This window comes from Ixodes scapularis, unplaced genomic scaffold (genome assembly GCF_016920785.2).
Source record: "Ixodes scapularis isolate PalLabHiFi unplaced genomic scaffold, ASM1692078v2 PGA_scaffold3__209_contigs__length_174095766, whole genome shotgun sequence".
NCBI lineage: Eukaryota > Metazoa > Arthropoda > Arachnida > Ixodida > Ixodidae > Ixodes > Ixodes scapularis.
Window position 1 is genome coordinate 84,359,964 of NW_024609868.1, and position 13,286 is coordinate 84,373,249.

The 13,286-nt window shown below is 41.1% G+C and overlaps 1 protein-coding gene across 4 annotated transcripts in view; it reads right to left on the bottom strand.

Annotated features, from left to right (window-relative positions):
* LOC115318078 (collagen alpha-1(XVIII) chain) overlaps positions 1–13,286 on the bottom strand; it is a 94,099-nt gene that overhangs the window by 57,575 nt on the left and 23,238 nt on the right. For 2 of the 4 annotated variants that reach the window (XM_040499630.2, XM_029977781.4), the window contains exons 2-5: positions 3,828–3,875; positions 2,547–2,601; positions 1,041–1,079; positions 471–511 (exon numbers count right to left, since the gene is read on the bottom strand). In XM_040499630.2, the coding sequence (XP_040355564.2) occupies positions 471–511; positions 1,041–1,079; positions 2,547–2,601; positions 3,828–3,875 (183 nt within the window). The remainder of the gene's footprint in view (positions 1–470; positions 512–1,040; positions 1,080–2,546; positions 2,602–3,827; positions 3,876–13,286) is intronic. The other 2 variants (XM_029977786.4, XM_029977784.4) reach the window with 1 other exon arrangement.

The following is a 13,286-nucleotide window of genomic DNA, read 5'->3' on the forward strand; positions in this document are numbered from 1 at the left end:
AACAGAAAGGCTGCGTCAGAGTTCGATGGGACCAGCGTTCTCTCTAATTGAACAAGGCTCCCAGCCGAAAGCTGAAGCAGCACTCGTAACCAACGCGCTGGCATCCAGTAAGTGATGAAGCATAACCAGTACTACAGCATTGTTTTCTAGGAGTTGTATGCTATAGTAGGTCGTGCAGACTCGGTGACAAGGTATTAACCCACTTTTTCCACTAGGACTTAATGGCTATTAAAGTGGCATACCCATCAGCCTCCTTCATTGGCTAATTTTATTAAAGGGATTGCGATGGGTGGCGTTTTGCAGGGCACTGTCAGCGCAGGCACTAGTAATATTGTGCGTTTAAATGGAGGATTCAACATTATAACTGGCCCAGTCTGGAATAAAGTAGTAACTTGGTGGTCAGTCAAACCCTGCGTTTTTACAGTGTGTTAGCCACGAATTTCGGTATAAAAATAAAGAGGAATACTTACATCATCATAGGTTTCTGTGGTAGCTTTGCTGGCGCTATGATCTACGCAACAAGACGGGTAATTGTGTTAGTACAAGGTAATTAAAATTCACATAAAAAGAAATCTGGCTTTGGTATCTTTTGAAACTAAATTTATATAAAAAAACATGGTGTTCGGTTTAATGATTTGTATGTTTGCTGATAAAGTCAATGTACAAGCAGCACTGATATAAATTGTGCCTTGCCAATTTTTAGTGACACGAAGACGTTTCTACATTACATTTCTGTAATGTCAATATTTAATCGAGAAGTCCTTTTCAGTAGTTATCTATAAAGCTGCCAGCAATGCTGCTGTATATAAAATAGTTGAACATTTCATTTAGCGTACTTTTGCGCATGTTATGTTTTTGGAGACAGGGAAACTATAAAATAGGATGTTAAATTAACCGAGATTCAACATTAACAAATGCTTCCTTTTGACAGCTGAAGAAAAATCTAGAAATGAAACTACAAATATAAAATTTTAATTGTAAAATATTAAAGAAAACACTGAGAAGAGGTAAGCTAGTTTCGGATTTACTTCACAACTCACCAAGAGGTGGTGGGGGAGGTGGAACTGGTGGCATGGCATCTTTTGTTTTACAACAAAAAACGAACGATAAAACAAATCAACTTTACAAAGACATGCATCCGAATTCAACAAACGCAAATACATAACGAAAAGCAAACACACAGAAATCCTGCCCAAACCTTATCTAAGCCAATGCATAACAAAGATATGACAAACCAAAATGCAAAAGCAGAAACAAAAACTAAGGCCTGTCCACTTGCATCCCATATTGGCTTTTGTCTCTGGTTGTACTTTGACTAGCTTGTTTTTCAAGACGTTCAGGGTTCATTACGTTTTAATTCCAGCGCGGCAAGTTAGTTTGCGAGCAAAAATTCCTGAGCAATACTATTTTAAGTAATAATAATTAAAAAAATAGTTTGTTTGCACCAATCATGATTCGTCGTTCTGCTGTTCTCTTCTCCTAAATATTCCCTTTAAAAATAAGAGGAGCACAGCAGACACTAAATGAACAACCAATTCTGAGACTGTGAAGAGCTCTTGTTGGATTTATCATGCATGCTCTACTGTTTTTGTTTTTTTATTGCTAGTTTTAAATGTGGGTTTTGAAGAAAGTCGTGAATCGTTCGAGCGAAATAGCCGCCTGTAGAAATACCTGTCATGACGCCTTGATATCTCTGATTAACTTGGAACGCCGGTCGCGCAGAAAGAGTGACGATGATTATTAATTATATGTTATTTTTAGAATGAATCAGCCATACCACTTTCATTTCTTGAAACTTATTATCTTAGATATTGTTTTTGCTTTAAATAAGGATATACGAATTTCGTATTTTGCGAGGAAACATGTTTCGACTGATCAGATTGGCTTCATTGCACGCTTAAGTGAGCACTGAAAAAACTACATATTTCCCTCGTCGAACACATAAGTCATCTCTCGATGTTTCTTTGAGTACATTAGGAAATACCTTAGCTAAACGAGAAATATTGCTTCTAGATGAAAAATTTCGAATACATTTTTAATTGTGCACCTTAAATGAAAATGGTGAAATCTTTATCGAAAAATTGTCCATAGAAGTCGGGCATTGTGCCAATCAAATTTGTATTTCTTCCTCCGCCAGGTGCTGAGACAACTAGACTGTTCAAAAATTGCGTAAGCATAATATTTTTTTTTGTATTAACCAGCAATGTAAGAACCATCTCCCTATTTGTTCTTGTTTGAATGTGCATCGGTAAAAAACTGCTGCTCTGTGCCGGAAAAAGGTTTCTTTATTATTATTCTAGATTTCTTAAAAAATGGGTCTTTCATTCAAGAATACAACCTATTATACGAGGATACATACACGGATATGTGGGTTAAGTTGAAGGAAGTAAAAACTTCTTGCTAAGTAGTGAAGTTGACAACTAACAATGTGTGTTTTATTTATTAAAAATTAATATAATTTAACATCGTGTAAACTACTGCTTCTCAGCAGTTGACCATTTTATATTCAATGTTTGTAACAGCAACAAACACAAAAAATGACTCACCAAAATCTCCACTTCCTTCTTGATATTCATCGTTGTAATGATGATTTTCAGAATACTGAATAATGAGGCAAAAACAGGCATGGCACCATCTTAAAAAGTCGGCAAACGCAAACCTGCTTTGATTTTTGTCACGTAAATATACAGGGTGTAGTTCTGGTCAGAATCACTTTAAATTAGGCAATGCACACATACTGAAAGAGGCGCAATTTATAAAAGCCGCGCAAGTCTAACATTTATATAACTGTGCGATTGAATATTATTGGCGACAGAGCTGCCTGTAATGCACAAAACGCACGCCGGGTATTATCACAAGGCATATCTAATCAAGTGGTGAATATGTATTAGAGCCTCTAGGTAGAAACCCAAAATCTTAATAAGAAATAGCTTTAAAGTATTCGTATGTGGGCTTCATTTTGTGGTCTATAGACATTTAAAAGTCATTCTCATTTAGAATTGCTATTTTGTGATAGCTATTTATTTGTGAATGGCTATTTAGAAAATTGTTTTTAAAAGACAAATCACTATTTCTTTTTAATTGGACTATTGTTTACGAAGTGTCTATGGGCCTCGGGCACTTTAGTTTCATGATACGAGCTGCACCGCGTTGCGACAATTCAACAACCGCCCTAACGCAAAAAAAAAAAGAAAAAAAAAAAGAAAAAGCCGAGATATGGTTTTAGCTGGTGTGCAACAAACGAACATCACACTGGTGGCGCCTAGAGGCGGTGTGTTTGTTACCACCGCAGTTTTCCAAACCGGTGGCGGAAGACAGTGCTGCCATGCGAAGAGTGGCGGCGCCGCCTGGTTAGTGCTAGACGCCCATTGAAAATGTATGGGACATTTTTTTTCTCATTTACTGCAGCACTCTTTTTTAAAAGGCTAAAACTTACAGATTTAAAACGTTTCACACATTTATGCAGCTGTGCTGAATTGCAGCTGGTTACATTTTCTTTGATTTTTGTATTTGCTCATTTGGTACGAAAGAGGGCATATGCACGTTTTCTTTATTTGCTGGGGTGTAGCTTGTTACGTGCTCATTTTTTCTTCAATATTATTGCACAGAACCTTTCCGTTTGTAGAAACATTTCTCACAAATAGAATGTAACATGAGCTTCTCACTTGGAAAATGTCTTCGCGTAATTTTGAGCAAAAGCATCTCAGACAAATCTCTTGGAACTCGAAGTTATTTTAATATGAGCAAACACAGTACACGAAAAAATTAAAATTAAAATACAATATGAACACAAGTAGCTAGCACCAGAAAACACGTCGCCAACTCACATCTATGTTGTCGCCGTCTGTATAATCATCCCCGCTGCCGCCGATTACCTGCAGAAAAGAAGGAAAAAAGGGAACGGCACTTCAATTAAAAATATATAATATCCGATGCAGAGCTCTCACCGTGGTCATATATTAAAATTAATTACGAGTAAATTTGCAGTATTACACAAAATTGACAACAAAGATTGTTTCGATTTTAAATTGGGTTCTCGAATGTCTTGCCCTTAATGACAAATGCCTTTACTTAGTCTATCCGCTACACTGGCATAAATATTCCTACAAATAAAAAAAAAAAAAAGAAAAACACCCTAAGAGCAAGCTTTTGCTTTAATATCTAATTTTATGTGCAAAATAATTCGCATGGACAAAGAGCTCCACGGCTTTCAAAGCTGGCCTAAGGTTTAAGTTTCAGAAGGACAACCAACATCAAGATATTTACTATTAACTGTATGTAAATGATTATTAGAAAACAACACGTTTTCGTCGAAACTTTAATAGATCTTAAAATATTTTTCTCGCGAGTTTGTAATTCTTTTTATTTGGCATAGTCCATGTTGGGAATACATTTATATTTAGCTAAGTGACTACTCCATGTGGAAAACTATGTTTTGCGCAGGAGGAGGCAATCACCTCTTCCCTGTGCACTCTGAACGATTTGTTGAGAGACGCCAATTTATTATTTTATTGTTTCTGTGTGCATTGATATTTTTTTCTCTCCAATGTTCACAGAAAAGATCACAGCATTTGAGATAAAGAAGCGCACCTTAAATAAAAAAAAAGCAAGGACAAACTAAAAAAAAGGGTTCACCCGCGTTAAATATAATACGTAGTCAAAACACTGCTTTGGAATTACCAGGTGTATTGCGTCATTGGAGGGGGGGGGGGGGGAGAATGCCGTTGAACCCCTCCCGAAAAAAATCCTGGCTACGCCACTGGCTGCAGACGTCAGGAAGTGCAGCGTGTCACTTGAAGCACGCAGGTTAGCGCTTTGGTAATTTAGCAAAAATATATTAAAGCACTCGTTAAAGGTTATCAACAATATTCACATCAATGAACGCATATTGCTTTTCCTTATCAGGTTCCGAGCACGCAGACGTAAAAGAATCTTGACAATCAAGGATCATGGTAATTTTTTTTTTTTTTTTTTTTTTTTTTTTTTATAGCAAAGCGTTTTTTTATAAGGTGTATTTACGGAGGACTCTCACACATTTCTGCGCATGTGCAGCAAGACAGTGGCCTTATATTTGAACAGTTCGAATTATAATGCCGTTTTTGAAGGTGGTTTATAAAAGATAACTTTCGTAAGCGATCAATTACCACTTTCTTCAGTTTTATTTGAACACTTCACAGCATTTCCATTTTCTCACTGAGTTAATTAGCCGATATTTGCAAACCGCAGAACCAATTTTATTTCGAGAAATCTTTAACGTTTTGAGAGAGTGTAGAGTTTCACATAATTATCTAGTGTGTTTGGTTTCTCGCTTCTCACGCGCATGTCATTGCTTGTATCACACAAAAACAAACAGACACTCACACACAAAAAAAACGTGAAACTCGCGATCCGTCACGTTTAATTCCAGAGAACAAAACCCTCCTAGTTTAGGCTTCTGCGTTGACCACACAGCGGCTGAGGCTTCGATGGAGCCAGCACCTCGTAATGAGCGACTCAGAAGTTTTCATTCGCGTCGTTCTCTTCCGTGACCGGGGGGCAGCCCATTTACAGCTTGCACTCCAGGCTTGTCAAGGCGTTAAGTGAGATATCTGGAGGCTGAAGCCATCGCAAACAACACACTGACAGACGGAAGCCGACGATAGATCCGCAGGAACGAAATCGACAGAGCAAACGTTTCACCCTGCAGGAACACAACTTCCTCCGAGGGGGCCCCTTCAGCCCCTCCCTCACTACCGGTATCGAGGCTCCGTTTAGCCTTCCGATGAACCGCAGCGGATGGTACGGCCCATCCCAGCCAATGCAGTGCTGCGAACGTATCCCGTGACTACGTTCTCCGTGCGTCGCTGTGCACCTTCCAAAGGTCACGTGACACTGACACGGCATTTGGATTGGCTCCTTTGGCTCGCAGCGTCCTCTGCGCTATATGTGTTCTGAGTTTTTTTGTTTAGTTTATGCGAGTGTGTTCCTGTATTTACTCTGCAATTTCTGTTTGTGTTTATAAGCGAGCCAGGGGTGAAGAAGGCTTAGCAGGTTTGGGGCGGGGGGAAGGGAGCGGGGTGAAAAGGCCCCGACGAAAGCTCAGCAGAATCCGATTTTGTTGAGTGGCGTTAGGGAAGACGATGTGTCGAAGCGGAGGGAGGAGAGAGGGAGGGGGTGCGTGCGCGGGTTCGGGTATCATCTATCAGGATCAAACCCTCGAAAGAGGCCCTCCTTTGAATTACAAAAACGTCTACAATGCTTCTTTTAGTTTGAGGGAAATAAGAAGGGGGGCATATATAGCGAACGAAGAACCCTTGTTTCCGCTTGGAGGGAGGCGAGACTGAGAAGATCGTCATCCAAGACGAAGGTAGTAGGAACAGAAATAAATGGTATCCGGCACAAGCGGGAAGAAGCAAGACTATTGTGGGCGGCTGCTGCAAAAAAAAAAAAAAAAACGCGATATACACCGTATTACTTAACGCGGGGTCATGGGTATACTCATTTGGCATTGCAGACTGCTATGCCGTGCGTGTCTGTGTTCCTGTAATAAATTTCGTGTTCTTTCGTATAGCGCGGCGGAACCTTTGATGCGATCGAATCATTCAAATAAAGTTTCATTCAGTGCCTGAATAATGAACGACATGGTTCTACGTCCTGGGTAAGAAAAACACGATAGGATGTTTCTCAACACGATCTACAAATTTTGTATTAAACAATTTGCTCGCAATATTTTTTTTTTCATTTTAAAGTTTGTCAGTTTGCGTTTAAAAATCAGTTTGCATATTGCAAAATATATATATATATATTTTTCAATAGAAGTGCGAACAGTACATTGCGTTGGTCTGACATACGAAGCGAGCACCACGCCTTTTCAAAATGTTGGGACACTGCTAGTTGAAACACCCTGAATGGCCACCGACAGCTCAAGAAGCACAGGGCGCGGTGAGTCCCGAAAATTTTATTACCACCTCGAACTCAGGATAATATTGCGGCATTAGCCGTTAAGAACGGCGAAGAACGGATCCGCGATCAAAAAATCGAGAACATGGTAAGTCACGCCCGGTGTTTTTTTTTTTTAAGATGTCAATTACTATAGAAATACTTAAAAGTAAACGTTTGACAGAGATCTGTCTGGTTCGGAGTAATTAATTATTAAAAAGTTCGAACACCAACCAAGCCCTTCTATAAGAACCCTACGTTTCGAAACCAATTCGGCCTCTTTTTCAGGGGCGACTACGGCTATGGCCGTTGATGAGGAAAAGGACACTGCTCAATGGCCGTAGACGTAGTCGCCCCTGATATAGAGGGCGAATTGGCTTCGAAACGTAAGGTCCCTACAGCAGGGCTTGGTTCGCGTTTGAACTTTTTAATAACTATAGAAATACTGGGTTTGTATTTTTTTAAATGCAACCCTTTATGAAATTCATGACATAACGCGAGGAATCCGCCCTAGTTTCTGAATGGCGAGACAACGCAAAACCCACCAAGTAAACACGTCTAACATAATATAAAAAAGTGCGAAAAGACGACGGACGAAGAACAAAAAATGAAAAAAACCGCGCTAACTGTCAACTAAACACTTATTTAAAAGAGAGGACAAAAATGCTTTTGGCTTTCATATAATCGTCACTTTTAATGTTTCACGATAAAAAAGAATCATTATCGACGCCAAACGGCCCCTGCACTAGACCTGAAAAAGTTGGCTAACTGTCCCGCAGGGTTATGGATGGTTGGCTGACAAATGATGCTGTTTTATTTTCTTTTGTTTTTAATTTATACGCCTCAACGATCTCTCTTGATGTTGGTTATCATGTTTAAACAGAATGCCAGTGTCACCAAAACTGAGGTTCATACCCCCAGACTCTACAGTGCAATGCCTTTCCTTCTACCTTTCCTGCCTGCCCGCCTTCCCCTAACGGCGGAACAAATTCCACTCAACTTATGCCGTGCCGAAAACATCGTCCACACCTAACCTCGAAGCAGGCATGGGCAGTATTTGAAATACGTTTTTCAAATACTTTGTGTATTTTGCATTTGTATTTAATTACAAATTGGGTAATGTATTTGACGTGCGTATTTAAATACTAAAACGTGGATATTTTAAATACAATTGTAATTAAAAACAAATTTGTGGGCGAAAATACATCCCTCAAATTTATTGTCACTGTCCAAAGCAGGAAGAAAACTACGTTCTGCACCGAATGCACTGTCTCTCAATCAAGCACAAGCGTTTAGTGACTTTGTGATTACGGTGCTAGTCCAGGGCAAGAATAGCGACGAAATCGACGTTCACAGGCAGACTGGCTAAATAAGTGCCTGTGACAACTTGTGACGCTTTCCAGCCTGATTTCCATCCATATTTTTGATGGAACATTCTAAATGCGCGGGTCGTCTAGATTTTCGTAACTGGTGCGAGTTGCAACAATAAAAAATTCTCTAGCTTGTGCTGCGCCTCTTGGTCGTCTCGGTTCTTTGTTGGTCTATACCAAAATGTAATCGACAAAAATAGCTGCTTGAAGCTCTGTACTTTTTTCACCTGTTACGTCCAGGCTAATTACATTTTTTTTTGTGATTATATTTCTATTACGTTACTAGAGCCTCGCACACTAACTCCCGAGTGTGCGATGCAAAATTAAAATGAGATACCCAGAAACCCGTTGCAGGTGCCCTGAAGTCGCTGACGCAAATCTTGAGGAATGTATTTGGAAAAGTATTTGGAGAAGAACAAATACCTTTGGTTGTATTTGTATCTTGTATTTAAATGCTTTTTTGGAAATGTAATTAGATTTGTAATTAAATACATTTTTGACGAAGTATTTTGTATTTGTATTTCGATACATATTTGCATGTATTTTGCCCATCCCTGCCTCGAAGCCACCCCCTTCGGGCCATGCGACACGCAGTGAAGATGCAGGATGGCAGCCATTTTGCGTTTTTACGCGATCTTTTGGTCCCAAAGATTTCCTTTAATCTTCTCGGCTATCCTACAGATTCGACCAACTTTCCATCATTTGAACACATGTGACAGAAATGACAAAACACATGGGCGGTCCTAGCGAAGTAACACCACATTCTAGCAAAATATGCTTCTTTGTGTCTAAATTTACGAAATGCACGTTTGCGTCAGCTATTGACTGGGTGCAATAAGAGTACATTTTTGATTACTAAATCTTGTAGTCAGGTGCGATGGCGGTTACTCTTTCATTTACAGGGCATTACTAGGTCACCTGACCCAGGGATGCTTCCTACAGGAAGCTTCCAGTTAAGTCCAGTTTAATGATGCTCAAAGACACTTCAGTGAAGTGCATTTTAACTTTAAGGGGGGGGGGATCTAGTACAAAAAAATTTACAGGGAAGGTTGCAGAATATCAATTAGATTAATTATAAACAAGTCATATTGCCGCGCGCGCAGCTGGCCAAGTAGGCAGCGCGCGCGTGGCCTAACGGTTATCGCGCTTGCTTTCCACGGGAAAGCCAGGGTTCGATTCCTGGCCGCGGAAGCACATTTTTGTTGACTCTGTAAAGTAATGTTCTGGTAAATTCGAGAATCATCTGGCTGATTCGAGGTTAGAATGTTCTACGCGCCGAACCTTCTACGCCGAACGATCCAGAAACCCACGAGGGTACATAAGGGATTCGGCCAGGCGAGCGGAGTCAGTTTCGCCCCAGCGTCCGACTCTGCTGCTACGCCGACTTCGACGCCCGCGACGCTCTGTTATTATCTTTTGTACCCTTTTATTTCTGGCACAAGTTCGCCGCATTAAACGTTTATTTCTTCCTTTTTATTTCTTGTTTTTGGTCACCACCCCTGACAATATTATGGAGGCGCGTGGTGCACATTCTGTTGATGAAATAAACTTCTTATCTTTATTTATTTATTGTGAATGCCAAATATTTTGTCGCATATTTTAACATCCTCTCGAGTTGCTTTTAACCCTGATCACGGGATCATCGTGATTTGTAAATATAATTTTTGAAACACACCTTTTTATTATTAATGCGGTAATGTTTAAAACTGAAAATTTCTAATTTAATTTTATCACAATTCAATTTGTGAGAGCTTGACTACCTACTGTTTAGTGTAACTGTAACTTAGATTGCTTTAAGGAACACCTGCCACGTCAGGAGTACACATGAAGAACCCACACCGAAAGCATGTAGATTCAGCACCTCCAAAATATGTGTACAAGAGAACCACGAGAAAACAAGTACTGTATTTGACGTTGTTTAATTTTTCCAGTAGCGACAGTCCGCCTGTTACTCGCCACGCAAGCAGATACTTAGCTGCTTAACGGAAATCTAGAACTCAGTAAACAGCAGGCAACACGTCTGTTTCGAACTTGATGCTCTGATAATACCTTAGTCGCTTAAAAATATCTTACGTTTTTTGGAGTTTTATCCTAACAATGTCGCCGATGTTCCCGTGGTTCGCATCGAATGTTCGACGTTGGAGACTGAAGTTACAACAACGTCCCGAGTGACAAAAAAAGCGGACACACAAATTACAATAAAAAAACAATAATTAAACGTTCACAAAGCCAGGCATAATTTTCCAATAGGTCACGCAGTGAACGTTCTAAGCGTCTTTCGATCGTTGGCTAATGCAGTTTTTACTGGTTCCTTGGTTCGTTGAACCTTGCGATCAATTTCGCTCTAGACATGAGCATCGTGTCCCGTCCAAATGTCCCGTTCTGTATCTTACTTGCGTAGCTCGTTTACAAGGTTTATCACGTTGCTCAGTCATCGTTGGCTTTCGCAAGGGTACTTGCCACCTTGATCGGAGCTCCAGGATCTTTGATACTTTGGCGCGATTTGGTTCTGGCTCCGTCTCACGTATTACCGGTTCGATACGTTCATCGGCTGGAGTGATTTTTGAAGATGGACCGATTTCTCAGTGGGGACGCATCCGATCGATTGTCGGCTTTTGTAGCGTTGAATAGTAGGGGACTGGGAAGGAAAGGGGGGGGGGAGGGAAGAAAGGAGAGGAGTGGAAAGGGAAGGCAGAAAGGAACAGTAAAAAATTGGGAAAAGATACAAAAAGCAAACTGGAACTCCGCAGACATGAAGCAAAAGTGGATTGGGGCACTGTAGAACACGTGCGTCGTATTGATTTCAGTTTAGAAATCGAAACTCTTTCGCAAAGTTTGTTTCTCCGGCTAGACAACGCTGTAGTGTGTAGCGCGTGCACGGTGCTCTCCTGTTGGCTCGAGCCTGAGGTGTACCCCTACTTTCTCGACGTATTCTTGGCAAAATTTCGCCTGAAAAAAAAAAAAAAAAATTGTGGTGCAACAGAAGAAGTTGATGTAGACAGAGCGACTTCTATTTAATTTTTATTGGGTTCTTTGTATTTTAAGCCTCGTTTTATCGACACAACTTTTGTTTGCGATGTCGTTACAGTGATCATAATCTTCTGTTTCGTGAGCGCAAATGACAGTGCGCGAATTAACGTACCGAAATATGGTGGACGATTTCAAGTACGATTAGTGTATTATCTATGGCGGTCCAGTGTTACATTGCGCGCGGTCGTCAGGGCAGTCCAAGTTAATATGCGAGGTACCAGAAACTTCCTTTTATTCGTCTGTTTTATATGGCCCATTGAAACATGCAGTGAGGAGCATCCTCGCCAATATAAGAGAGGAACAAGTAGCAATTTTAGCACCAGCTTCAGGACCGGTGGAGTTCCACTTACGACGTGTGGCGAGTTTCTTGAAATAAATTGCTGAACGCTTGCTGTAGGTATAACTGGTACCACGTACTAAGACAAGACTTTATATTGTGCGATATTTATTGATTAAAACAATGAAGTTTCCCGTGAAACGCCTTAAATTTCTTAGTGAAAAATTCGTTTTTTAGTAGCTTTATGGGAACAGAGACAAGTGACTAAGTTACTTTTTAGCGAGTGGCCGACGAGTAACTCTATTACTGTTCTTATGCCGAGAAACGCCTGAAGCGAGAAGCCCATGGTGTTTCTTCTCTTCATGATGAGAGTGACTGACAACGCAACGTCTTCAAAATAAAGTTTTTTTTTTTTTTTTTTTTTTTAACCAAACGAAATACATTTTGCACGTGCCAGTGGAGGATTGAGGAATAATGAAGACCACCTGGGGACTTCTTTGACGTGCAACAGGTGTCTCGGTTACACGGCGCCTTCTCCGCAATAAGCCTCTGTCAGATTGCGGGCACATCGGCCGGAATTTGAACCCACCAGTTAGGGATCCATAGGTCGGCGCCTTGCACCGGAGCCACCGAGGCGGTTTGCGCCATTGAGGCGACTAAAAGGGAGCGTGAAATAGGATTTGCGTTAAACATACTGCTACACGGAACATTGCGCGCAGCGACAATGTTCCGTATTGTTATTTTGCGCACAGCCCATGCATGTTCACGCAGTTTCCCACACTGCACAAAGAAGCCAATCATTTTTACAGCGGAGCTGTTAAGGGCTAGTTTCCCCAGTTTTGTGTCCGGTACCAAAAAAATGTCGACACAAAACTACATAAAACTCTGGACAGCTACCGCCATCTATAAGCGACGGCGGCGACCAGACAACGAATCTCGTTGCCGCCGTCGCTCATATATGGCGGCAACATTTCCAGCCTTTCCGTCAAGGTGCGCGATGGTCCGGTGGTCGCCGCCGTGTACGTCCCGTTCCGCAACGCCCAAAAGAGCTATTGAAGCATTCATGATGGACGTCTTCAGCTGGGTCATGCTCGGCGACGACACGTCTGCCGTAGTAACGGATGACTTTAACGTTGGCATTGCACGCCAGGAGGGAAAGTGGTTCACTTCGCTTATGGTCGAGCGCTTCCGGCTTGCGTGTGTGAACGAACCTACGGTGCCCACGACCAGGCATCGGACGTTGTATAGACCTCGTCTTCACGAAGAACGTGCCTGCCGTCAGCGTACACCCTATGGCGGTGTACCACAGCGATCACAAGGCCATGGTCACTTTGGTTACGAAATAAAATAACAACCCCGGATCGTTATATATATACATGTCTGATTCTTTAATCTTTTAAATAACCAATTACCCAATCACACTCTAATCCTTATATTTATAAATACTTCATTCCCACCATAGTACAGCTTGGCTGGTCTTCCTTCTTCACCAGAGTGAAAAGGCTGACAGTTTTTTATTTGTGAAAGGAGGCGCAGGTAACTCATTAAAACTTTGGTTTGGGCTAGTTGGTCCATGGTAGGTAGCGCAAACAGACAGGGACTATTTTCTATTGTCCCTGTCTGTTTGCGCTATTTTCCACTGTTCCTGTCTGTTTGCGCTTTTAAACCTTATACCTGCGCAGGTAACATTC